The sequence below is a fragment of the Eublepharis macularius genome, chromosome 9, assembly GCF_028583425.1.
Source record: "Eublepharis macularius isolate TG4126 chromosome 9, MPM_Emac_v1.0, whole genome shotgun sequence".
Taxonomy (NCBI): Eukaryota; Metazoa; Chordata; class Lepidosauria; order Squamata; family Eublepharidae; genus Eublepharis; species Eublepharis macularius.
In genome coordinates this window covers 71,406,443-71,430,954 of record NC_072798.1, presented here as the reverse complement: position 1 = coordinate 71,430,954, position 24,512 = coordinate 71,406,443, and the positions used below count along the sequence as shown (strand labels likewise).

At 42.7% G+C, this 24,512-nt stretch overlaps 1 protein-coding gene across 7 annotated transcripts in view; it reads left to right on the top strand.

Moving 5' to 3' along the window:
- Positions 1-24,512, top strand: part of PPHLN1 (periphilin 1) — a 71,256-nt gene that overhangs the window by 13,319 nt on the left and 33,425 nt on the right. For all 7 annotated transcript variants that reach the window (XM_054988072.1, XM_054988073.1, XM_054988075.1 and 4 more), the window contains 3 exons: positions 2,142-2,312; positions 3,397-3,458; positions 21,778-22,025. In XM_054988072.1, the coding sequence (XP_054844047.1) occupies positions 2,142-2,312; positions 3,397-3,458; positions 21,778-22,025 (481 nt within the window). The remainder of the gene's footprint in view (positions 1-2,141; positions 2,313-3,396; positions 3,459-21,777; positions 22,026-24,512) is intronic.

The following is a 24,512-nucleotide window of genomic DNA, read 5'->3' as shown; positions in this document are numbered from 1 at the left end:
AAAAACACTCCCCACGCCATTTGCAAATGGCACAGGGAGCCTTCTACCTAGGGCTGTGCTATTCGGGTTTTGCTTCAGGTAAAGATACCTGAAGCTGACCTGATTCAGCAAGCTTCACAGAGCATATCGAAGCGATTCCCGAACCCCGAGATTTGGGGGTATTCCGAATCAGTTTCCCGCTTCGGGAATACCAAATCTCTCCACCCGTGCACAGCCCTACTTCTACCCTTTAAGTTCTCCCCCCCCCTCCCTTCAGCCAGCTGGAGAGGGGAAGAGCTTAAAAGACAGAAGGCTCCGCATGCCGTTCACAAACACGAACACTGCGGCAGCCATTTGAGGGGCAGGAAGGGTCAGAGGAGCCAGTTCTGTGCTTCCCCACCACCCAGGTGGTCGCTTCGGCAGCAGAGGAGGCAGTGTGGAGCCAGCTCCGTGCTTCCCTGCTGCCCAGCTGATCGGCCTCCTCTCTCCCTGCCAAGTAAGTGGGGTGGGGGTGGGGGGTTTCCCCCAGAGGGGTGGGGTTTTTTGCTTCCCCTCCCTTCAGTATACTCCGAATCTTTACAGAACATACCACAGCGAGCTAAATTCCAGATTTTTTTAGCAGTGCACACTCCTACTCATAACCTGAAGGAGGAAAATAGTTTCCTAATCTTGACTGGCAGGGCATTGCAAAAAAGGAATTGCCACAGAAAAAAACCTCTTTTATGAGCTTCTGCAGGCTGAAGCCAAAGAATCTGCACAACTCTTACTGGCTTAACTGCAGTTGCATTCTAATTTAAATAGACAGAAGACAGAACTGCAAACACGATGTGTCATTTGCTTTATCGACAGAGATCTTTGGACTGTAGGAAAGTCCAAGGGCTTGGAAATAGTCAGTAGGGTTTTTTGTATAGAATAGTGGACACTTTAACTGCATTGGGAGGTGCTTCCAATAACAAGTGATTTGCAGGTTGTGGGGTGGGTAGTCATGAAAAACTGCTATTTTGGATTCACAGAACTAACTATATAATCTTTGGAACTATCCTAATTGAATGTTTTTTTCAGAACTGGATAGTGTTGCATATATGTCTCAGTAAAGTTCAGTTAGATCTGGTGTATCCTAACTTTTAGTTCTGCCTCTTCCTTTGATTCAGAGTAGGTAATAACAATTTCAAAATGTCAAATAATGACATAACAGTACATGTATGAAACTTGTTTTAAGAATTACAGAGAACAAAATGGTTGTTCTAAAAATATGTGCTTTTAAATAAGATGTGAATAATCTGCTTCATTTTGAGATTATGCAAAAAATTTCTTAAATATTAAAAGGAATTAACTTTTCTATTTAAAAGTTACTCAAAATGAAATATAATGAAAGTAGTATCATCAGACCTGAGTGAATCCAATCATGCTTATTGATTTTATTGTGTGTTCTTAAAATTGTGTGGTATACCATGTGTGATACTGAATATCCCATGCTACGTATTTCTGGACAGACATTTTCAAACTTGCTAAAATAACCAGCGGTAAATTAGTGAGGAAAGGGATCTTTATGATGTTTTAAAGTAAGATTAAACTTAATAACACAGATATATAGTCTGCCCTTAGAAATAATGGTAACTGAATGTATAATTGCTAGGTTGGAATAACTACTCATAATCAAATTCCAGATTACAAGGATGTACTTTCCATTTAATAGCAACCAAAGGGATGGGAGTACACCAACATCAGGAAAACATAGTGAATGCAAAGCCAGTAAAGTGCAACAACAGTTGAATAGAAGTTTCCTGATGCATTTTTTAGAATTAGTTCAAGTGGAGTTCGTCTGATAGCTGACTGGAGATGCATCAGATCTCCTCCATATAACATGCAGAAGAGCATGGTCATCTATGGAGATGCATGCCCTCTAGACATGTGTGTCTAACTCCTGAACAATTTCCCCGTAAGATCTGCAGAACATGTTTGTAATTTTCTGTTTACTTAAATATCTTGTTGAATGTTTAGGGTTTTCTTTGTTAAACTGGGTCACAAGCTAAACTCAGTATGTATCATGATTTCTTTTGTTTTTTGTTTTGCTGACATCGAATGTAATGTTAGAATTCTTTTTATGGCTTTAAAATGAATTTTTTAAAGAGTTGTATGTTGCATATATTTTCAATTTTTAGGATGACTACCCTCGAGTAGTCAGCTTTGGGCCCAAGAAGCCACCACTTCTGGAGAGACCTGGGGAAGGAAGCTACAGATATGAATATAGTCATGCTCATGTTGGCTACAGAGAGTATGAAGAAGGTCGTGGTTTTATCCATGAAAGAAGAAGTGGCCCGCCACATAGAAGTGTAAGTAGCTTAATTTTGTTTTCTTCATGAATACAGTGTTGAAGAATGCATGCTTCCAAATAATACTTTCGTTATTACAATTGTTGTTTTAAATTATTAAGCTTGGAACATTAAGAACAAAATATGATATTTGCAGTGCAATCTTCTGCTGAATTATTCCATTGATTTCAATGGGCTTAGACTAGAGTAACTCTGCATAGGATTGCAGTGTTTGATTCTTAGACTATAGTAGCCCTAAAACTCTGTACTAGATTTACAGTGCAATCCTAAGAAGACTTACTGTAGTCTAGGAGTAACTGCACAGGATTGCACTGTTAATATAGGAAGCCAGTGGAGATGTTATAACACCAGTTCTTAAAACTTAACACATGTGGTTGCATGCATTATAATGGTACCTAAATAGTCTTTCGTCATTTCTGTGGTAATTTGTGTGGTGAATTTGCATACTCTAACAGTGAAATCCTAAGCAGAGTTACTCCAGTCTAAGCCCATTGAATTCAATGTACTTAGTCTGGAGTAACTGTTTAGGACTTCACTGTTAGAGAGCAATCTTATGCAGGTCTACTCAGAATCCTTCTTATTTCTCTTCAGTGGGGTTTATTCCCAGGAAAGTTGTCTTAAGATTGTACTGTTAGTATACTGTATTTGGCAGCTGCCTTTTGATGCAGTAGTATTTCAACTGATATACAGGCTCCTACATCAGTTTTTATTCTTGCTTGTTTCCTTGTATAGATTCAACAAAATATGTCTTTGGGTTTAATGTTTGATCAACATATTTTCCTTTAATCTCTTATAAAAATGTGGATATTTTGGAGATTTAGGCAAAATGATTTGAATGTGTGTGTGCAATACACTGTTTCGTTATCTACTGTTGGTATGTTATATACCAATAGTATGTTATATACTGTTGGTATGGGGAATGCTACAAAAACTAGCAGTATGAACAATGAAATGATAAAACCTTAGTACTAAATTAATTGTTCTTAAACTGTAGGAGAAAAGCAACCAAATTGTTCATTGTCATTCATACTTGATTCTGTACCATGTTGACTTACAACCTTCAGGTATCTTTCATATTTCATAGGATGATCCAGGGTACAGATGGCCAAGAGATGACCATCCTGCTAGTCGTCAGCCAGATTACAGGTATTATTTTTTGAAATTTGAATGCTTTTGTTTTTGAATTGCTTCTTTATTTGTGTTGGTAAACAATTTGTGCAAAGCTTTAAGCTTTGTTTGGTTGATAGCACATGTGAAATTCTGAATGGACATCCTGAAGTGTTCCAGCCATAGTTGAATGATAGGATGACTTAAAAGTCCTCAGACTGTGTCTTGGATTCCTGTCTTCCATAAAAATTGAAATGAGTTGGATCTATTAATCACAGGTCTCCCCCGCTTTTACCTCCCTTCAGAAGGTATTTCTGACCTTGATAAAGTTAATTCCTGGGATCGTGGGACCTGTGCAGAGTAATAGCCATATGGATGGTGGGCAATATCATCCCCTTCTCACTGCAGCCCCATAGCCTGCATGTCTGTTATTCCCCAAGATCCTGTAGCTCTAGGAATAACTTTGCTGGTGTTCAAAATGGCTGTTAGGGAAAGTAGGAAAGTCAGTAACCATCACCATCTTCTATTGACAGATTATGGGATCCAACCCAACAATCAATCTTCAAGTGTACAAATAACCACTAAGAGAATATAAGGAGACAGTCTTCTTAATGGTTGTTTTGCAGCCATGGAAACTCACTTTAAACACTTGCCAACACCTAGCTTTCATTTGGAAAGGATACGTGATTTGGGGGGAGAGAAGTTTAGACTCCCTATTATGTGTTAGGGACTATCTGCTGCCCATCCCTTCATGAAAATTATTAGGGTCTGTGCATGGCTAGGAATTAGATTGAAGTAATACAAGCACTCTACTTTTTCTGGGTAATGACAGAGTGGGTGGCAAATATGCCCAAAGCCTAATTCCCCACCTTATGAAGATTTAAGTTGTAAGAAATGCTGCCCTCTAAAGAATCATTGGAGAGGGAGGGGGAGATTGATCTTTGAAGATGCATTGTCTCTACCTTCATGAATCTTTTTGTCTGACTATATCATCTTCGGGTTTTGAGATTTAAGTTGCTAATGAGGCTGGTGGGATTTGTAGTTCTCCTTATCTGAGTACTGATTTGTCTGAGCAGCCCAATACTGGGGGGAGTAAACGATGGAGTCGTTGTAAGCTTTTTATATGAAAAGACTTGCCTGCATGTTCTCTCTAGAATCTAGTGTTGAAAGTTTTTGCTTGGTTGACTGCTTTTGTGTATGTTTTCCTTTACTCCGCAGCAATTATTTCCTTAAAGTTTATAAATACTGATGAAGCAACAGCGATTAGGTTTACCTGTGTGTCCCCCTTTTATAGTTATCAGATGTGATGATTTGTGCAGTTTAAAATTGTTTTTTATAGTACAAATCTGATCTTGGAAGACTTGTAAGAAACAGCTTGGTTGCTTTGTGCAGATCATAGTTATGGGTTGTTAGCCCTAGCCATGTTGTCATGGCTTAAAAGCCATGTCAGGTTAAAAGCAGCTTTGCGGCAATGCTGTTTGGGACAGATTGTCCTAATTCTGCCTAATTCAATGCCTGAAGGTGATCTCAGCAAGTACAGAGGATATTTAGAGTACTTTTTTTCTAGAGGTGCTGATGAACTTTTGATCTGTAGTTCAAGTATCAGCCTGAGGAGGATGTTCCTAAATTTCAGTAGGTATGTTTTGCTGCTTCAGTAAATGTTTAAACATTTTATGGATCTATACGTTTGGTTTTCTTGGGTCTGTTAAATTGACATACATTGTAGTTCTTGTTGACTGTGATATTTTAATGTTTTGTTGTTATTCCTGAAGGCTTTGTTTAGTTTTTTTTAACCTGCTATGATGTTCTCTTGTCCTTAACAGAAATGACATTAATAGCATTTTTAAAATTTCAAAAATAAATAACTAGTTTATTTACTTTAGAGTGGAAAGGTCAGGTGAAATCAGAGAATGAAAATTTATGATGTAATTCAACATATATATATCTGAGATAAAATCTGAACATGCACAGACTTCAGTTCTTATGCTCTTCAAAGATACTTAAATGCTTCTGTTTTGAGGCTTCTGTTCCCTTGGTTTTCCCTGAACACTCTAGTATACTTTCTTTTAGTATTCTCTTTCTTTTTTGGAGTGAGAAATGCTGGTACCTACTTTCTAGTACCCCAGTTCCCGTCTCTCCAAACACCAGTGCTGTCCTTCAGTCGTTAACTGAAGGCCTGCACAGGCAGTTTCCAGCCATACCTAACCAGGGATCTCTTCACTCTCCAGAGCTATCTCTTGGTTTGACTGGGTACGGAAAATCTCCTCTCCCTAGAAGATCTATTCTCTTTCTTTGGCCCATTTGGGAATCTGCACCTACTTCTCAAACCTCGTTGCCAACTTCTCCAGTTCTTCTGCCAGTGTTAAAACTGCTTTACTAACTCTTTGATTCCTCACTGCTAGGACTAAAAACAGACCTCTTTCCAGCTCATGCTACCCAATCAGATTCCTTGGAGTAGCTTGTCACTCAGAGCTCTCCAAGTCTGTGAGTGGTTAACCCTTGACAGTCCTGCAGCTGTGTGCATACAGCACTTCCAGTCTTTTTAGAAAGTGTAGTCCTTTTTCCAATGTCTGCAAGAAAAGCAAACAAGCATATATTATTTGCATTACCATGAAGATTTTTGTGAGACTGTGTTGGAGTGGCAGTAAGGAAGCTCCACGTTAAAAAACAATATTTAGGATTATTCTTGGAGACTTTTAAAATATTTTTGATTTAATGAAAAACTAAAGTTCAGAAAGAATAACCACTTTACTACTAAAGCACACTAATGCAGCAAAACAAATCAACATTATCCATTTCCAAAACATTTCCTACTGCTTCTGAAAAAGTAATGGAATCAAGCAACTGAATGAAATGATTCATGCACATTTCAAGCCTTTACCTTTCTAGTCAAAAATCTTGTGGTTAAGACACTGAGGACACATCGGGCAGTTTGTTTTTGAAGTGCAATAGTGGCCTCCAGTGGCCACAGAGAGTTGATTTTATGAACTTAAATAATGAGCTTGCCTTGATAAAGGACTAGATGTTTGTGTGTGTGTGTGTGTGTATGTTTTGTACTTGCAGAAAACCCAAGAGTTATTCTTGCATCTGGGGGAAGAACACAGATCTAATTTTTCTGGTAGACTAGCAAACTCCAGATCCAGAATACACTGACATAAATCTGTCATTAAAAGCCACAACACTCAGAAATCAGTGGGAGAACATTGTTGACGTAAATGTGGCTATTCTCAAAGAAAGAAGCTTCAGAGGCAGATTACAACGTGAGATTGCTGAGCCTGAGTTCATTTATAGGTTCAGAATGGAACCTAGTAGGACTGAATGGAGATAAAGGGTTCTCATCTCGCTGCAGATGCTAATTTCTGCTCTAATCAAGCTACATTGTACCTTTACATCCTGACTTCCTTTTCACCCCGCCCACCTCATGACTATTATATAAAAGCTCAGGGATCTCTACACCTCCCTGTATCTGAACAAAGGAGCTCTGACTCTTGAAAGTTTATACTTGGAGAGGGAGATTTGTTCTTCTCTAAGGTGCCACTGTACTCAAATCCTGCTGTTCTATTGCAGACTAACACAGCTACCACCTAAAACTAATTTGAAGTAGGCACTGGTAAAGAGATGTGCAATTTAGTATTTTATTGTAATTTTAAAATAACTTTTGTTATCTGCTTTGAAAAGGTGAAATATAAAACACCTAAGTAAATAAATCCAAGGACCATCCGGGATTTGCTGTTGTCCCGGATCCCCTTAGCAAGCATTGGACTTGGCCTTCTTTTCTGTGATGGACTGTGTTACTTAGAGGTCTTGTGTATATGTATATACTGTACATTGTCTATTGCAGATCCCTAGTAAGTCAGCAAATATTTATTAAGCTGAGATGTCAGATGTAGGGTTCCTATGCATCTGTTTAAGAAAACAGTAGTAGCTGAGTCCTTGGAGGTAGATTGCTTTTCCATAGTATGTTAGTACTATTGCAGAAATAATGGTAGGAAGTTTTCCTGCTTGATTACATTGGAAAGTCTTCATAATGACTTGTGGGAAACTGACTACACATGCAGATTCCATTTGAGATTCTGTGTTGGAGCCCAGATGATTGCTGCTCTGCTTGGCAGACTGCTCAAAATAATCTAAACATTTTTAGAACAATATATGGTAGAATAGATATTTCTCTCACAGAATTTCTTCGGTTCGGTTTCTGATAGTATATCAAAAGACCAGATTTAAAACAATTAGAATCCTAACACCTATTCAAAATTAAAGTGAATTTACAGTCCTCTGGAACTGAGATCATGGTTCCTTTCTTTTACTTGTGTTTCCTTGCTGTTTAGCTATGAAATGAATGACCTTCATGACATATGAAGTATGAAGTAAATTAAAAGAGGGCTGTTACATTTAACAACATTTAACAATGTAACAGCAACGGTTTCATAAGAAATAAATTGCAGCCAGGATGTTAACTAGATTGGGTTGTTGTAGGAACCATATCATACCAATCTTGTTCCATCTAGGGGTGTGCAGGGCCAGGGTGATTCGGATTTCCCGATTCGGAATACCCAAATCAGGAAAAAGTTTCAGGAATACCCGAATCAGGAAAAAGTTTCAGAATAAAGATTCGAAAAGATTCAGGTTTGCTTCTTAAAGATTCGGACGTTGTTTTCAATGGGGAACATGTTTCCGGCTTTCTGGGAGCCTTGGGGGGGGCATTTTCTTTAGCAAGCAAACCAAACTTGGTGGGGACCTTCTCCTAACGACCTCCCAAGTTTCAGAATGATTGGATTTCGGGGGGCCATGTTATGGCCCCCCAAAGAAGGTACCCCATCTCCACTTTTCCCTATGGGGAAAAGCAAAAGGGCTTTCTAGGCTTGGGGTAACATTTTGCAAGCAACATGTACCCAGTTTTCAGGGGACTTACTTCTACCTCTCCTCCCACCCTCTCCCAAGTTTCAGGGAGAACCTTCTTTGGGGGGAGGGGGCATTGTATGGCCTCCCAAACAAGGTGCCCCTATCCTCCTCCACTCCACTATTCCCTATGGGGAAAAACAAAGGGGCTGGCTAGGTGGCTTGGAGTGGCATTTTGCAAGCAAAATGCACCCAATGTTCAGGGGATCTGCTCCTACCTGTCCTACCGTGCTCTCCAAAAGTTTCAGGAAGATAACACTTGGGGGGGGCATGTTATGCCGCCCCCAAAAGTTGTTCTCCCACCACACCATTTTATTTTTGCTGTGGGGAAGACTCCCACACAGCAGAAACACATGGATTGTGGCTGCCAATGGCCACAGCCACAGTATGGTTACACACCACACAGCCCCTAGAACCAAACTCCCCACCACTACCAAAACCAACCACCCCTGCAGTAACTGCCCAGCCACTCTCCATTGGTTCCTGTTGTGGGAATATCCAGACTCCCACAGCAGGAACCCATGGAATGTGACGTCCCTGGTCACAGGCATAATTCCCCTTTAAATCTACCCCCCCAAGCAGCCCCACAGAGCCAAAGGCACGCACACCCAAGTTCCCCACCACCCCCAGAGCAGGCTGGCCAGCCACTCCCCATTGTTCCCTATGATGGGAACTTCTAAACTGTCTTTCCCAGGGCACTTATGCACAGGCCAGGGGTGCCACAGTAGAAGGCACACTCCTGAGTGCAAGCTTGTCCCTGGGAAAGCACACCTGAACCACAAACATGCACCCCCAAGTTCCCCACCACCCCCAGAGAGGGCTGGCCAACCATTCCCTATGATGGGAACCAACCTTAACACCAGGGAATAACACACAAACACACATTGAATCAAGTTCAAAATTTTTTATTTTTTAGCTTTCAGTTACAGCATTAAAGGCACATGACACTAGTGGCACATCATCACAACAGTCTCCTAGGCAGTAGCACCACAACACATCACATCCTCACATCAGAGAACCACCAACACAGACACAATCACTTGCAAAAAGATTTTATTTCTTGGCATTAAGTTACACAGCATGGAAGGCACATCACAACATATCACAACTGTCTCCTGGGCAGTAGCACCACAACTACCCTCACATCAGAGAATAAAAAACACACATACAAGCACTTGCAAAAACACTTTATTTCTTGGAGTTCCTGGGCTGAGGGTGGGAGACAGCATACAACAACAGCAGAACAACATTTCCACACACACCCCGTAACTATAGTGACTCCAAGGAAGCCAAACCACAGTGTCACACATCCATTCCAAACAAACCAAACTGAACTGGGGGAAACTCTTGCAACTTAGTCCAGCAGCACCATTGTCATCTCCTGCAGCTGGGCTCTCAGTTCAGCCAGTGGGGAAACACCACAGAGCAGAACAGTACCTAGCCACAAGCACAACACAATGGCATGTGCACAGCACAGTTGTAGAACCCCCTCCCCCCCTGCCAGCTTCAGGCTGAACTGGAAAACACCTGTGAGTTAGTGTTGGGATGTAGCCTTCATCATCAGCTGGCAGTGGCCCCTACCTGCCCCACTCCTCCCCCACCTCTTCAACATCAACATTTTTAAACTTTAAACTGCAAACAACATTAAGCAACATTAAAGAACATCAAACAACATTACAGAACATTCTCCCCCACTGCAGCATAGCTAAGTTTGGCAGCTCTGAGTTTCTTGCTGGGAGTCCCTAACCTAACCAGTCCCTATCTAACCTGTCTCTCCCTCCAGTGGCAATCAACGTTTCTGGGGCATGTTATTAATTATCAGAATAAATTTGTGCCCACGGGAACTGTGACAGTTTTGGGTCATTTTTTTATCCTGTTGTGGGGGGAGCCAAATTGCAGGGTGCATTCCCTTTGCCACTGAGTCCCATCTTCCTTCTGCTGGCAGTTTTTATCTACTTCAACAAGTTTAATGTAGGGAAGAGCGCGATTCCCCAGGACCTAGATTCGCAGAGGATGCAGGCCACAAGGTAGACTCACCTCATTCAATCTGGAAGTCCACTTCTGAGAAATCAAAGAGCTGAGAGTTGACCTTCAGGAAGACCAACTGCTCAACTCTCCATGGGAGAAGGCGAGAGCGATGTAGGCTGACAATGTTGCCCGCATAAGAAAAGACACGCTCGCTCTCCACACTCGTCGGAGGGCATGAGAGGAGCCGCTGTGCCTCAAGGGAGAGGTCCGGCCAGACCACCTCCTTCTTGGCCCAGTAGCTCAGCGGATTGGTGGACTGCAACTCGCAGGTCTCCGCAAGGTAATCCCTGACCACTGCTTCTGCCGAATCCTCTCTCACGTGACTCACGACCCCAGAGGGGCTGAGGGCTTGCTGGAGCATCTCCATCTCCATGGACATTCTGGCGGTGGCCACAGGGGGAGTTTACTCAGAAGGGGCCCCGTCCCGTCTGATGAAGGGGCCCCTCTTGGCCTGCCTGCACCTCACCCGCTCATAGAGGGCGTCTCTGGCTTGGGTGAGGTTCTTGTCCCGCTCGGTGAAAGTGCCCTTAATGCACGGGTCACACATGGTCGCCAACATCTATGACTCTTTCTGTGTGAGAGGCGTTAGCCTGGCAGCTATGCCCTGCTGCAGCCTTTTCACAAGCACGCGCGCACTGCTGGAACAGTGTCAGCATGTGGTGCGTCTGGGTCCACAAAGGGGACCATTGAACTCTGGAGCTTGTGCACCAGAGGAATGACCAGACCCAAGGTTGCTGTGTCTGATGAGACTGCCACAGTGAAGTCCTTGAAGAGCTTCAGGACCTCCACTGTCTGGGTGATGGTGAGCCAATCCTCCTGGCTGAACTCACCCACCTGACTTGCAGCGTTGCTCTCCGAGAGCCACACCTGGAGTGCAGCCTGCTGTTCCACCAAGGCACAAGTGGAGTTCCAGCGAGTGGCTACATCAGAGATCAGTGCGTGCTCTAGCACGCCTGTCCTGGCCTGCTTCTGGCGCAGTTCGTGAGTGGATGTCACACTGTGAGAGAAGTGACTCATGAGCCTCCGACATTTCTGCAGGAGATACTGGAAGTCATGAGTCGCGGGATCCTGGGGTTCCAGGGAGGAGCCCACACCCAGTGCACCTTTCACCACTAGGTGAAACTTGTGAGCCGCACAGTAAATGTGCTCGTGGCTCACCTGACGCGCCGCTGCCCTCATGTTGCTGCTGCCATCCGTCACCATGCATCCCACGGTGATGGAGCCTTCGCCTATCCAGTCCTCCAACTGTCTCCTCAAGGCGGCAGCGATGTTCTCCGCTGTGTGTGACATGTCGAGAACCTAGGCATGAAGCAAGGCCTTACAATAGCTGGCCCAGCGGTCTCCCATCCGTTCCTGCCTAACTCTGGGCACCCCCCACCCTGAAGGTCCTTGGGTTGCCGCCAGTGCATAGTAAGCGAGAGGTATGAATGCTGAGCACTAGAGCAGGTCCAGATATCGGACGTGAAGTGCACAGTTCTCCCGGCAGCATGGGACAACTGTGCCTTCATGTGGTCCCTAGCAACCCTGTGAAACGAGGGCACCACGGTCCTGCTCAATGTCGAGCGAGCAGGGATCGCGTACCAGGGAGCGAGATCCTGGAGCAGCTCCTGGAAGCCGAGCTGATCAACTAGGGTGAATGGCTGGCCATCATGGGCAATTATTGTGATGATTCAGTGTGTGATGCGCCTGCTCACCCTCTGGATCCCCTCTCTGGGCACACTAGGGCCCAGCGCACCAAGCATCTCCAGCAGAGAGGCTTGGCGTCCCTGACCTACAGGAACCCATGGAGGGAGAGCACCAGAGGAGCCTGCCTCCTTCTGACTAGCTGGCATCCATGCAGTGCTACTTGAACTCTCCCCCCGAAGAAGCACCGCCTGGTGTTGCCTCTTCAGGTGGTTCCTCATTCCAGACGTGGAGAGATGGTTCACATCCCTGCCATGACTGATGTGCTGCCTACAATGCCGTCACTGGGCAAACCGGGGGTCCTCCGTTCTCTGGAAGTGATTCCAGATATCGGAGGTAATGGGGCCCCCACGCCGCACAGGGGAGGCGGTTATGGGCCCCTCAGCAGACACCTCCTGCGAGGTGCTCGGACCAGACACACCTTGTCCAACTCTTGGCTGGGCAGTTGGGGATGGCTGGGGATGAAAAGGCTGAGATGTGGGCTCTTCCACCACAGTATCTTCCTCTTCCTCCAGCACCCTCTCCTACTGCAGAGCCGTGAGAGGCCTGCTGCTGGCCTCAGAGGAAACACGGGAGGACTGCCCACCAGAGGGTTCCTCCTGCAGTTCCTCCAACATCCTACAGGTTCCTGGGGTGAGCGGGAATGCAGGAAAAGTCATGTTTCCCACGTCCTTCCCAGGAGACACCACATGCTGCCCCTCCTCCAGCAGCTGGATCTCAACCACTGGAGTAGGGGGAGCTTCAGCAGCAGGCCCCTGCCCAGTGCCAGCTCCTGCCTCAGACACCTGGGTTGGGGGTGGCCCTCCAGCAGCTGTCTCAGGAAAGAGGGCCTTGTGAACCCTCTTCCTGTCACCAGAAGCCAGGCTGGTGAATGGCAGCAGTGCAGGGGAGGGCCTGCTCTGCTCAGATGGGGGGATAGCTGCAGCACTACCCCTCCCCTCCACCCCTCTAGACTTACCTCTAGCCTTTCCCCCGGGGCCCCCTCAGCTTTCCTATCAGCCATTCTTCACCCTCCTTGAATCTACACTAACTACCTGTTGTAAAGTTTTTATTAAAAAACCCCCAAATTTACAATTTAGTTTCAAAACCTATCTGTTTCTAAATCTATGTTTCTTGTGGCTCGGTTACTACTGGAGATGGCCAGTTAAATATCTTTTTTAAAGGCCCTATTTATTTTTGGGAACCTAAACCTACCAAACAGCTGAATTCCTTCTCAGGAATCTAGCTGACCCTAAACCCAATACAAAGGAAAAACTACCCTTGGTTCCCTATAAATTATTCAGTAAAGGCCTAGTGGCCTACAACTAGCCTACCTTCTAAAACACTATTTAAACTACTCTGGGAAACACAAAGTAGAACCAAACACAGCTAAACTAACAGCAGCACTAACACTTAACTCTCCTGGAAACAACTGAAATTACTCCCCAACAAACAGTAACTTTAAATTCCCTTTCCCCCACCCAGGAGCAAAGCTCCCACCAATAGAAAACCCAGTGAGTCTCTGACTCTCTCACCAGTCCTGCAGTCCAGCGGTGGTCAGACAGGCAGGCAGGCAGGCAGGAATCCCCCGGGTGAAGTCCTCTCCTCCTCAGTGGTAGGCTGCGGCCAAACTGGAGACAAGAGCCTCTGCCAGCCAGCAGCCCCAGCGGGAGTCTCTCTAGTCTCGCTAGACCAGGAACAGAATGGAAGCAGGTTAGTATAGAAATCCAAAAACCACCCTTATTAAACAGTTGTTAAAAAGTTATTAAACAGCAAAAAGCCTCAAATTAAATTCCATTCCCTTTGCTCCCCTTGGCCAACAACTGGGAAAAACCAAGGCCTTTGCCTGACCTAGCCCACTGGAAAATCACACACACACACACACACACACACACACACACACACACACACACACACACACACACACACAAAGGGATTCCCCGCCCGCCCCCCCCCCCCCCGCAAAACATAACAACTTGGAAAAACCGAGGCCTTGGCCAACAACTGGGAAAAACCAAGGCCTTTGCCTGACCTAGCCCACTGAAAAATCACACACACACACACACACACAAAGGGATTCCCCCCCCCCCCCCGCAAAACATAACAACTTGGAAAAACCGAGGCCTTGGCCAACAACTGGGAAAAACCAAGGCCTTTGCCTGACCCAGCCAACTGGAAAATCACACACACACACACACAGAGGGATTCTCCCTCTCCCCCCCCCCCCAGCAAAACATAACAACTTGGAAAAACCGAGGCCTTGGCCTGACCCAGTAAAGCCTGAATGCTCAGGCCCACTGGAAAATTAAAGCCACAGTAAAACACTTTAAACATACAACAAATGGCCCAGCCAGCAGCCGCTCAAAGCAAGTTATTAAACAGAAAAAAGCTTCAAATTAAATTCCCTTCCTACCTCACCCCTAAATAGAAAATCTCTCCTACCAGTCTCCTGAAGTCCAGCGCTGAGTCAGTCAGTCACAGCACAGGGAATCCTCGCAGTCCAGAAAGATCCAGAAGAAGGCCAGACCACACCACAGAGACTGAGAGAATCCACATGCACTCTCTCCAGGAACAGAATGGAAGCTTGCCCAAAGCCAAACCTCTAATTTAAATCCCCTGCTGCATCTCCTTCCAGAGAATCCATTGGCTGGAAGGAGGATGCAGCAGTGGGATTGGACACTCCTAACTCCCTCATCCCTTCCCTGATCCCCCTCCCTCCTCCCCCTTGTGCTCCTAGTCTAGCACTCATCCCTCCCAACCTGAAAATTAGGCGGGAATCTCTGGCTGCTTGCTTTGCATTGCATTGCAATGCAAACAGCCAGCAAAGCAAAGCTTCTTGCCTTTTTTGGCAAGATGGTAGGGGTGAGGAGGAGGTAGTGAGTGACTCACTCCTTCTCTCCCCTCCCCTCTTCCAAGAAAGGGCGGGAAGCAAATGCAAACAGCCAGCAAATGGCCAATTCTTGGATTTCCGAATATTTCCAAAGTGATCCGAATCACATCGTAAATACCTGCTTTGGTATTTCTGAATAGGGGCCAGTGTGCTGGCCCTGATTCGGAAATACCAAATCTTTCCAAAGCGGGTCCGATTCAGGTATTTTTTCCGAATTGGGATTCCCGAAGCGTACATGCCTAGTTCCATCTACACAGGCTTCCAGAGAGAACTCGTTCCCTTCTGTTGCCATTTTCAGCTGGTGGCTGAAGACTTTTTGTTTTGTTTTGTCTGTAACTCCTTTAGAGATCCTTCCTTTCTGCCCTGCCCTATATTGATAGTCATTTTCATGTATGTGCATTTTATTGTATGTGCATTTTATTGTATTGCAAGTTACTGCTGGGATATTTGAGAGAAATGAATTGTAGAAGAGTATTTTAGTTATGGCAACCACAAAACAAAGTGGCTGCTTTTAGATATAACAAACTCTGCTGTGTTGTTTCTTATCACACAAGGCTCAGGATTTGAAGACTTCCATATTCCAAACAGCCATTATTTGTTATGTTATCCAGTTCAGACAACAACAAATTTATTGTTATTTAGCGTACATACTGGGATTGCAAACAAGATTAAACAGTGGTTTTCAGCAAAATCCTAATCTAGTCTAAGACCATCAAGTTCAGTGGGTTTAGACGGGAGTAACTCTGTTTAGGATTTCAGTGTTTGTGTCCTAATAGGCTAAAGCAGTCACCTATTCTCCATGAAGAGTTAACCGTCTTTTTTTGTATTTACATGGCTTTTATGTACATGTGTGTAAAATAAAATGGTTTTGGTGCTTGAGAAATAACCAGTTCCCTTCACATGTCAGTCTAAAGTTTATATTGGTAGGTATGGTGCATTTTATGCCCTTTGCTCTAAGGGATGTGTTTGCATAAAAACTTGTTGAGTAAAAGGATAATAGTTTATTTTGCTCCTTTCTTGCATTTTCTGTTCTACTATCTAAACCCGTTTGGGGATTTTTCTGTTCTACTATCTAAATCTCTGTTTGGGGATTTGTGCATAGGCAAGAGTTTGTCTTTTGTCTTTTCCAGCTCATCTAGGGAGACTTGTAGAATTTTTTAAATGACAACATTTCTCTGAAATTATTTTTTTTACATATTAAAACAAAAAGGAGGGCCTTGAGATAGTATGCAGGAAATTATAAGATATCTATGACAAATCTAAAGTCTGAATCTAATTTAACAATGGTAGATATTCTCATTTCTTTGTAAGTGCCATGCATAGCATGAGAAAACAACTGTGTAAGAGGGTCTAAGGTTCCTTCAACAAAAGAATAGAATGCACGTATGCTTGCTGTGACTTTGAGTGACTTAAGTGCAGAGTCAATTTTTAGGTTCTTTTTGACTGTGCAGTGATGCAGTAGTAGAACTGTATTACCACCGGTGAAGGCCGGTAAGGGCAAAATTATTCGAGTAAATCTTGCTGTGTTCATCTAAAGCAATAGGTAAGTTCCATTTTCTATGACAAGTTAACCTTCTTCATAGACCATAGTGACTCTTTTTCTTTGGATCTGTTTATTTACATCATTTATAGTCCACATTTCTCACCAGGATTCAAGGTGGATCAATACAATCAATGGGATGGGGCATCTACTGAGCAATACAGTAGGGTTTGTATTGTAGAAATCTGTTGTAATTTGTGTCACTTAGTAACTCAAGTTTATGTCTGGAGATGAACAATTGCCTCCCCTTGGTTAGTTAAAGGAATATCAGTATCTCACTGTGATAGTACAGAGCCAGAATCTTTAGCTGGTAGAGTAATGGATGCACTCTTTTACACTCTAGGTCCTTTGCTATTGATTTTGGTAACTCCAGAATGCAGATATCCCCTATTCCATAATACTAGAACTTTGGGTCACCCAGTGACATTGGTGATTCAGGGCAAGTGGAAGAGAGTGTTGTACACATTGCATAATAGCTGCCAGTAATGATGTCTACTGGTCTCAGTAAAAGGAGAATTCATGAAGGACAGGTTTCACAATTGCTGCTAGGATAGCTAAATTAAACAGGCTATATGCTGCCAAGTCCCATGCCTTCATGCTCTCTGTGTAGCTTCTTGGAAACATCCGGCTGACCATAGAGGGAAAGTAAGGCTTTTACCTTTAAATAGGAAATAAAAGTACATTATTGTCTGAATCAATCATAAATGCTTGTGAATTGTGTGTCAAGATGTGAACTAAAGGACACAGAAGGTAACTGAATGCAGCTTGTTACACATGCTCATATAGGTATTTGGTCCAATATCAAAGTGTTTAAATGGGCCCTTAGCATGGCAGAGATGCTGGTATGAGTTGTGCTGTCTTGTTCGCTCTTTGCATATAACGAGATTGCACTCATAGTGGCCCAGTTAAACCAAGACACTGGGTACATGCAAAATTGCACAATGACGTTACTCTGTTTCATTGGCTCCATATATAAATCTGACTACTACCAGCAGCAGCCATTTTGTCACATGTGCATTTCCTCCCTGATGAAGTTAAAAGGGCTCCCACTTCCCCACTCAGAGCAGTGAACAAGGTCAGTGTTATTATTAGCCCCACAATACACCTGGGGATCTGGGGCTGAGAGGAGTGGTTTACCCGAGGCCACCTGCTGAGCTTGTGGTAGTGGTGGAATTCAAACCAGCAGAGTGCTGATTGGCAGTCCAAATGCTTAACCATTAGATCACATTCCAGTTCCTATCAACTCTCTGTGTCTGTGCTTGGAAAACTGAAGGCCGTAAAAAGGCAAGATCGTTTTGAACTAGCAGTCGAAATCTTTCATGAGTAAAGACAGACCCCTACACCAGACAGGGTATGCGTTGCTCCAGCTATGCTTTTTCTGTAGAGTACAAGAAATCAGTAGTGTGGTCAGTAACACCAGCTTTCACTTTGAAGATAATTTTAGGTGGGTAGTCATGTTGGTCCTGCAGTAGAAGAGCAATATTTGGGTCCAGTAGCACCTTAAAGACCAACAAGATGTCCAGATATGAGCTTTTGAGAATCAAAGGTTCCTTCTTTAGATATCAGTCGGGAGCTTTGTGTCTCAGAAGTTCATAGTTTGGACATCTAGTTGATCTTTAAGGTGCTACTGGACCAGAATCTTGTTCAACTTTCAGTTTGTTTCTCCAACTCTGAGGCAACAGTTTTGCTGTCTAAGACATCGGTTTGTGTGCAGTTGCACCTTAAAGACCAACTAAATTTCCAGAATTTCAAGAGTCAGGACTCTCAAAAGCTCATACCCTGGAAATCTAGTTGATCTTTAAGGTTCTACTGGATCCAAATATTGCTCTTCCACTATAGACCAACAGGGTACCCACCTGAAACTAAGAGATAGGTGTCACTCTTGCTGAGAGGTGCTGGCAGGGTAGGGAGGAACCTTGTACCAGTAGAGGATGCACCTCACTTGGGTTTTGTGGTCATTTTGTGTTATCCATGGAGGTCACAATCGTGAACTTAAGCATAAGTCTGGATCTAACTCCTAAATATACTTCCTGCATTTCAGCACATCTGAGTAGCACACCGTAGCTATCTAATTTTTGGTGTTCAGTAACATATTGTGTCAAATGCTTTGGATCCTGTGGTTTGCATAGGAGCTCCTGCTTCAAATCTGGAGGAAAAGTCCTGATCTGCCCTTGTTGAATTTCCCTCCACATTAGAAGTAGGACTGTACTACTTCTGATCCTAGTTCCCTGTATTTCAAGGCTCTGAAAATTGAGGAGGCTTAATGCACATATCAAAGGTAATTTTGCACATTTCCCAGAGGCAGGGAGCCAGAGCCACAACCACTACCATGATACATGGCAGGTGGTGTATTTGACATACACTTCCACCATGCAGTTTTTCCTACAAACCAATAAAATGTAATGTATAAAGTAGCTCTTATAGAAAAAAAAAAGAAAATATCTTGAGTCAAGACTGTTGGAGGAAGAAGAAAGTCTGTAGAAGTTGTTGCAGGTATTCACATAGTAAAATAGTTTAGAAGGTTGAAAAGTGCTTTGAAGCAAAGTAGCCTTGCTTATGCTGAGCAGATATTGGTCTGGTCATTGTCTGAATCGAGAGCCTCCTGGGTATCCTTTTTATCCCATTTTAAATTCTCTTATGTAATAAAGATAGGATATAAATGCAATAAATATTTTGTGCTATATTAGTCAAGAGGAAAAACGGGGAAAGGCAGTGTAAAATGTAGCAAAGACAGGTGTGACATTGCACTACAGTTGAAACCATATAATTAGAAAAGATAAACAAATTTATACTAAATGTGTGTATTATATTTTGTGAATAAATCTATTGAACTTTTTTCCAATCTTAGAAAGTGTGGATGTGGTTTTTGTACTTGATAGCTACAGGATTGGCTTGGATATAAGTAATTTACTTTTGGTTCTAGTTCTGAGGAGATTGTTCCTATAAGTAACACTGACGGTAAGATTCTCTGAGGAAGATTTGACGGAAACGGAAGCAGACCTAGGCATTTCGTCAACAGCTTACCTTGTATTGTAGTTCCTGACGTTTCGCCAGCAGCAGTGGCTGGCATCTTCAGAGGTGTAGCACCAAAAGACAGAGATCTCTCAGTGTCACAGTGTGGAAAAGGTGTTGGCAGGTCATTTATATCTACTCAGGAGGGGTGGGGTTGAGCTGAGTCATCCTGTAAGAGTTTCCCAGGGTGTGGAATGCTAATGGCGGGAGGCTTCACTGTATCCTGAGGAGGTTCGTTTGCATATGGATTGGTGCTTGATGTGCTAATCTTCTCCGCAGGGCTATTGTCGGGTGTAGAGTGTTTTGTTAGCCTGGTGTTTTTCAGAACTGGAAACCATGCTCTGTTCATTCTTAAGGTTTCTTCTTTCCTTTTGAAGTTTTGCTTATGCTTGTGAATTTCAATGGCTTCCCTGTGCAGTCTGACAAAGTAGTTGGAAGTGTTGTCCAGTATTTTGGTGTCCTGGAATAAGATACTGTGCCCTGTTTGTGCTAGGCTATGTTCAGCCACTGCTGATTTTTCAGGTTGTCCAAGTCTGCAGTGTCTTTCATGTTCTTTTATTCTTGTCTGGATGCTACGCTTTGTGGTCCCGATGTACACTTGTCCACAGCTGCAGGGTATACGGTATACTCCTGCAGAGGTGAAGGGGTCTCTACTGTCTTTTGCTGATCGTAGCATCTGTTGTATTTTTCGGGTGGGTCTGAATACTGCTTGAAGGTTATGCTTTTTCATAAGCTTTCCCATCTGATCAGTAATTCCTTTGATATATCATATATGATATATATGATATGATATAACGTCAGGAACTACAATGCCAAGACCATGGCAATACAGCCCGGAAAACCCACAACAACCATCGTTCTCCGGCCGTGAAAGCCTTCGACAATACAGCTTAACTTGTAACTTGACTTACCAGCTTTTCTTTCAGCTCACCCTTACAGCTCACTTTATATGTCATCTTACATCTCAGCATATCAGCTTCATTTGGGCTCAGCCCTAGTCATGACTCAGGTTACTGGAAAGTGCACCTTATTGGACAATTTGTGAGGTTGAAGGCTATTGAGATCATCATAACCCCAACCAGTGGGATTTTTGTATAATTGTCATTGATTCATGTAGCTCACGAATGTGTGCTTCTCAGTGGATGTCATTGAGTTTCATTGAGTTTACATTCTTCTTGTTTTCAATAGAATTGTAATAACAGTAATGCTCAGTTGCATTAATGGATATTAATACTTTGTAGATTTATTCACAAAACATAATATACACACGTAATATAAATTTATTGTTTATCTCTATTCATATATGTTTCAATTATAGTGCAGTGTCACGCTTGTCTTTGCTATATTAATCAAAGGCAGAATTCTTCACTGACAGAGTAGCTCAGTTCTGTTTGTGTATACTGTTAGCGCCATTCTTGCAAAAAGTCTTTTCAAGACAGCTTTCATGATAGCAGGACCTTTACAAAATGCACACTAGAGGTCCCTTTTTCTCTGTTTACTTTAGTTCAGCAGCTGTGTGGCTTTGTGTGGGTCATGCACTTAACGCATATACTTAGAGAAATAAAACAATAAAATAACTTATGTTTCAGTTTGCTTTAAATGTTTTCCTTTTTTGTATGGCATGGCAATATTATGATCCTAAAAACCTTGCAAGGAGAGAGAAACTTTTTGGTTCCCTATACTTATCTCCTGGCTGCTACAGACATTCCTAGCCCAAATCAAGTTGGTGTTAGTTTCAACACTGGTTAACTTTGAGTTTCTTCACGAAAGGTTAAAATGCTCATGTCTTTGTGTAACTTTTTGTGCTTTGAATTATTGGCCAAGTGCCACCTTAATTTTGACTATTAGAGCTGTGGATAATTAATGTTTAAATTAATTGAAAAATATGAACTCTGTTTGTCCTTACTAAAAGATGGCTTTAAAAAATCCAGGGCTTAGTACATGTGAACTTGGAACAAAAACTTCCAAAGCTATCAAGCATGATCCACCAAGTATACAGTGCCAATATAGGAGGCTGTCCTTTAGCCATTAGTACGTTTTTTACTCCTGAGCTGTAGTGCTTATTTTTATAAACTTAATATTAAAAATTGCTCAGCTTACTAAATATTAATTGGCAGCAGAACAAAAGATAGTACAGGGCAGGCCATAAAAATGAGTTGGAAGAGTGATTTACATTAGTGCTGTTGCTTGATAAAGTTTGATTTTCTCTGAATAAATAGTTCATTAGAAGATCCTCTGCTTTTTATACTTAATTGTGCTCTTCTTGATTCTGATATCTAAGAAGAAATATATTTATGTGATTTGTTTATTTGCTATAACTTTCATAGGGATATCCGAGATGGCACACGACGAAAAAACATATATCCTCACTATGCAAGAGATCGATCTCCGCATAAGAGGGATTCTTCTTACTTCAGGGAATCGCCTGTCAGCCGAAGGGATTCCCCTCACAGCAGATCTGGCTCCAGTGTCAGTAGCAGAAGTTATTCTCCAGACAGAAGTAAAGCCTATGCTTTCCATCAGTCCCAGCGTGGCAGAAGCGTATCATCCTTACATAAAAGAAATATTTCTCAAGGTAGTAAAGAAAACCAGTGCTAGTCAGATAAAACTAACCAGGCCCATGAGCTTAAATTCTTGTGGGATTTCAGTCTCCTCCATATTTTTGTATTATCTTGTATACAAGAGCTCTTTCTTCAGATCTCTTTATTATATCACCGCAGTTCTGACCCTGAAATTATGATATTTAATCAAGATTCAGTGAATAAACAGAAAGCTGGTGACAGACTACACTATGTTAAATCATAATGTTTCTTTTTTATATTAGAATCATCCCTGCTTTTTTCCCACAGAAATATAAATGAAGATTTTAAAGATGTGGGTGTTCTCTTGTTCCCCTGTTAATCATTTATTCCTAGTTTGTGATTTTTAATTGTTGTGAGCTGAAAGTATCTTACTTCAAGTCCTCAATTTAGAATAATCTCAGTCATGAAATAACTCACTTCCCCTTTCTTCTAGAGAAGCTCAGCCATCAGATTTCATTTTGCATGGAAAAATATTATTCTACTAAAGCTTCTACAAGTCATTTATTGTGTGAAACTAGGGTTCTAATGTTGCTCTGTATTTTCTGTTTATCAACACGGCCAAATCTGTAGATACTTAAATTTGGATATTGGAGTATGAATAGAAAAGAAAGATCTTTCTACAAACCCTGCAAAAGTGCCAGGATTGCATAAAAATCTGAAATAAAAAAATACATTTGGGGGAGGGTGTACCAGCTGTGATCATATTGACTTATATTATGTAGTTCACTTTGAACATCAATGAGAAAGGGGGTGTCAGGCTATGGATGACAGGCTATGGCAGATAGACCCCTGTACCATCACAGCAAGAATCCAGGCTCTTGGTTAGAAGGTTTTATTCAGGAATCAGATCATTTCCACAGACATGTCTGTAGAATTACTCAGAAGCAAGGTAAGTAACTAAGCAGTAAGAACTGGTTGACAGGAATGGCCACATGTGGGAAAGCCCTTCCTCTTAACACACATTTACTCCTTCCCCCTCCCATCAGTAAAACGACTTTTGGCGCGAACCCATCCTGAGAATGAGTGATTCCGCACACGTTGGATAATGCACTTCCAATCCACTTTATAGATCATTTGGAACGGATTTTTTGTGTGTGGAACAAAAAATCCACCTCAAATGATTGATAAAGTGCATTATCCAACGTGTGCGGAATCAGCCAATGTCTCACATATTTGTACTATCACGTCTAGACACTGAGAAAGCAGGAGATCAAACATAGCAGTGCATGGGAATGAGCAGTGTACAAGGTCAGAAGCACTGAGAGCCTCTACAGTCTGTTAGATAAGACACGTGCAGCTTCAATAAGCCTGCGAAAGCAAAACAGTTATGGCATTGGCAATATGACATCAAGTTATAGCATGAAACATTGATTCAGAACAACAGGTCAGCATCAAGTAATGGCATGGATGGGGCACAGACATGACAGGGGGACTATAGCTAACATAAAGTAAATAAAAATTTTAAATGATTAAAAGGAGCGCTTGTAGCTTTAAGAAATGGGTACTTCAGTGGTGGTTGCTAGGCAACAACAGCTGTATAGTCCAGTCTTGGTTTCTGTCAGAAAAAGACAGGAGAAGGATGCGTTCTGTTTCCAGGCTGTTTTGGCCTTATTGGGACCAAGCCTGGCAGCACCTAATGGGCAGCTTACTACTAGCTGACTTTCATGACTACCACCTAACTTTCCAACAGCGTGGAGAAGGGTTAGGAGGGAAAGAGGAAACTCTGGGGAGTGTGATACAGGGGAAATGGGATGCCTCTTTCAAGTCCTTGCAGGCTTCTCGCTGTGCAACTGGGCCCAACCAGTCAACTGGCACCAGTTGGACCATAGTTTTCCTGGTAAGAGGCTGCTAGGGATACAGGAGAAAGGAAAACTGAAGGCAGAGGCAGATAAATGTAGGTTGGCTGGTAGGTGGAAAGGAGAGAAGAATGCAGGAAAAGAGGAGAGGCTTTTGAGGCTTTCAGGGAAGGGAAAGAGGTAATAGTGGGGAGGGAGAAATAGAATCCCTGCAGGTCCCTTACTTGTAACTTTGTAAACCTCTTAACATTCCTTTCTTGAAAGGGGGGGGGAGCGAAACCTAAACTCTTAAGACTGCTTTTGAATATACTCTCCAGTCATTTTAGTTGTCCTTTCTAATGGCCACAACATACTTGGTTGACATTTTTCTTTGAGTCTTGTACTGTGGCCCCAAGACCTTTCTTTGATTGTTACAACAAATTTAAGCAAAATTGGCATACGTACAAACTTAGGTTCTTTATCCAAATGTATGGGATTTTGTACTAAGCCTCCCATTACAGTATCTGTTCTATTATTACTGGAGTAAGAATAGCCTGTTTTTCTTTCAGTGTCAACCTCATCTTCTCCCATGAGTACATACTTCTCTCTGTATTTCTATTGATTCAGTCTTTCCTGTTCCATCTCATTCTCTTAGGAGAAAACAAGCCCACAACATTGGTACTAAATTAGTAAAGTTTTTGGTTC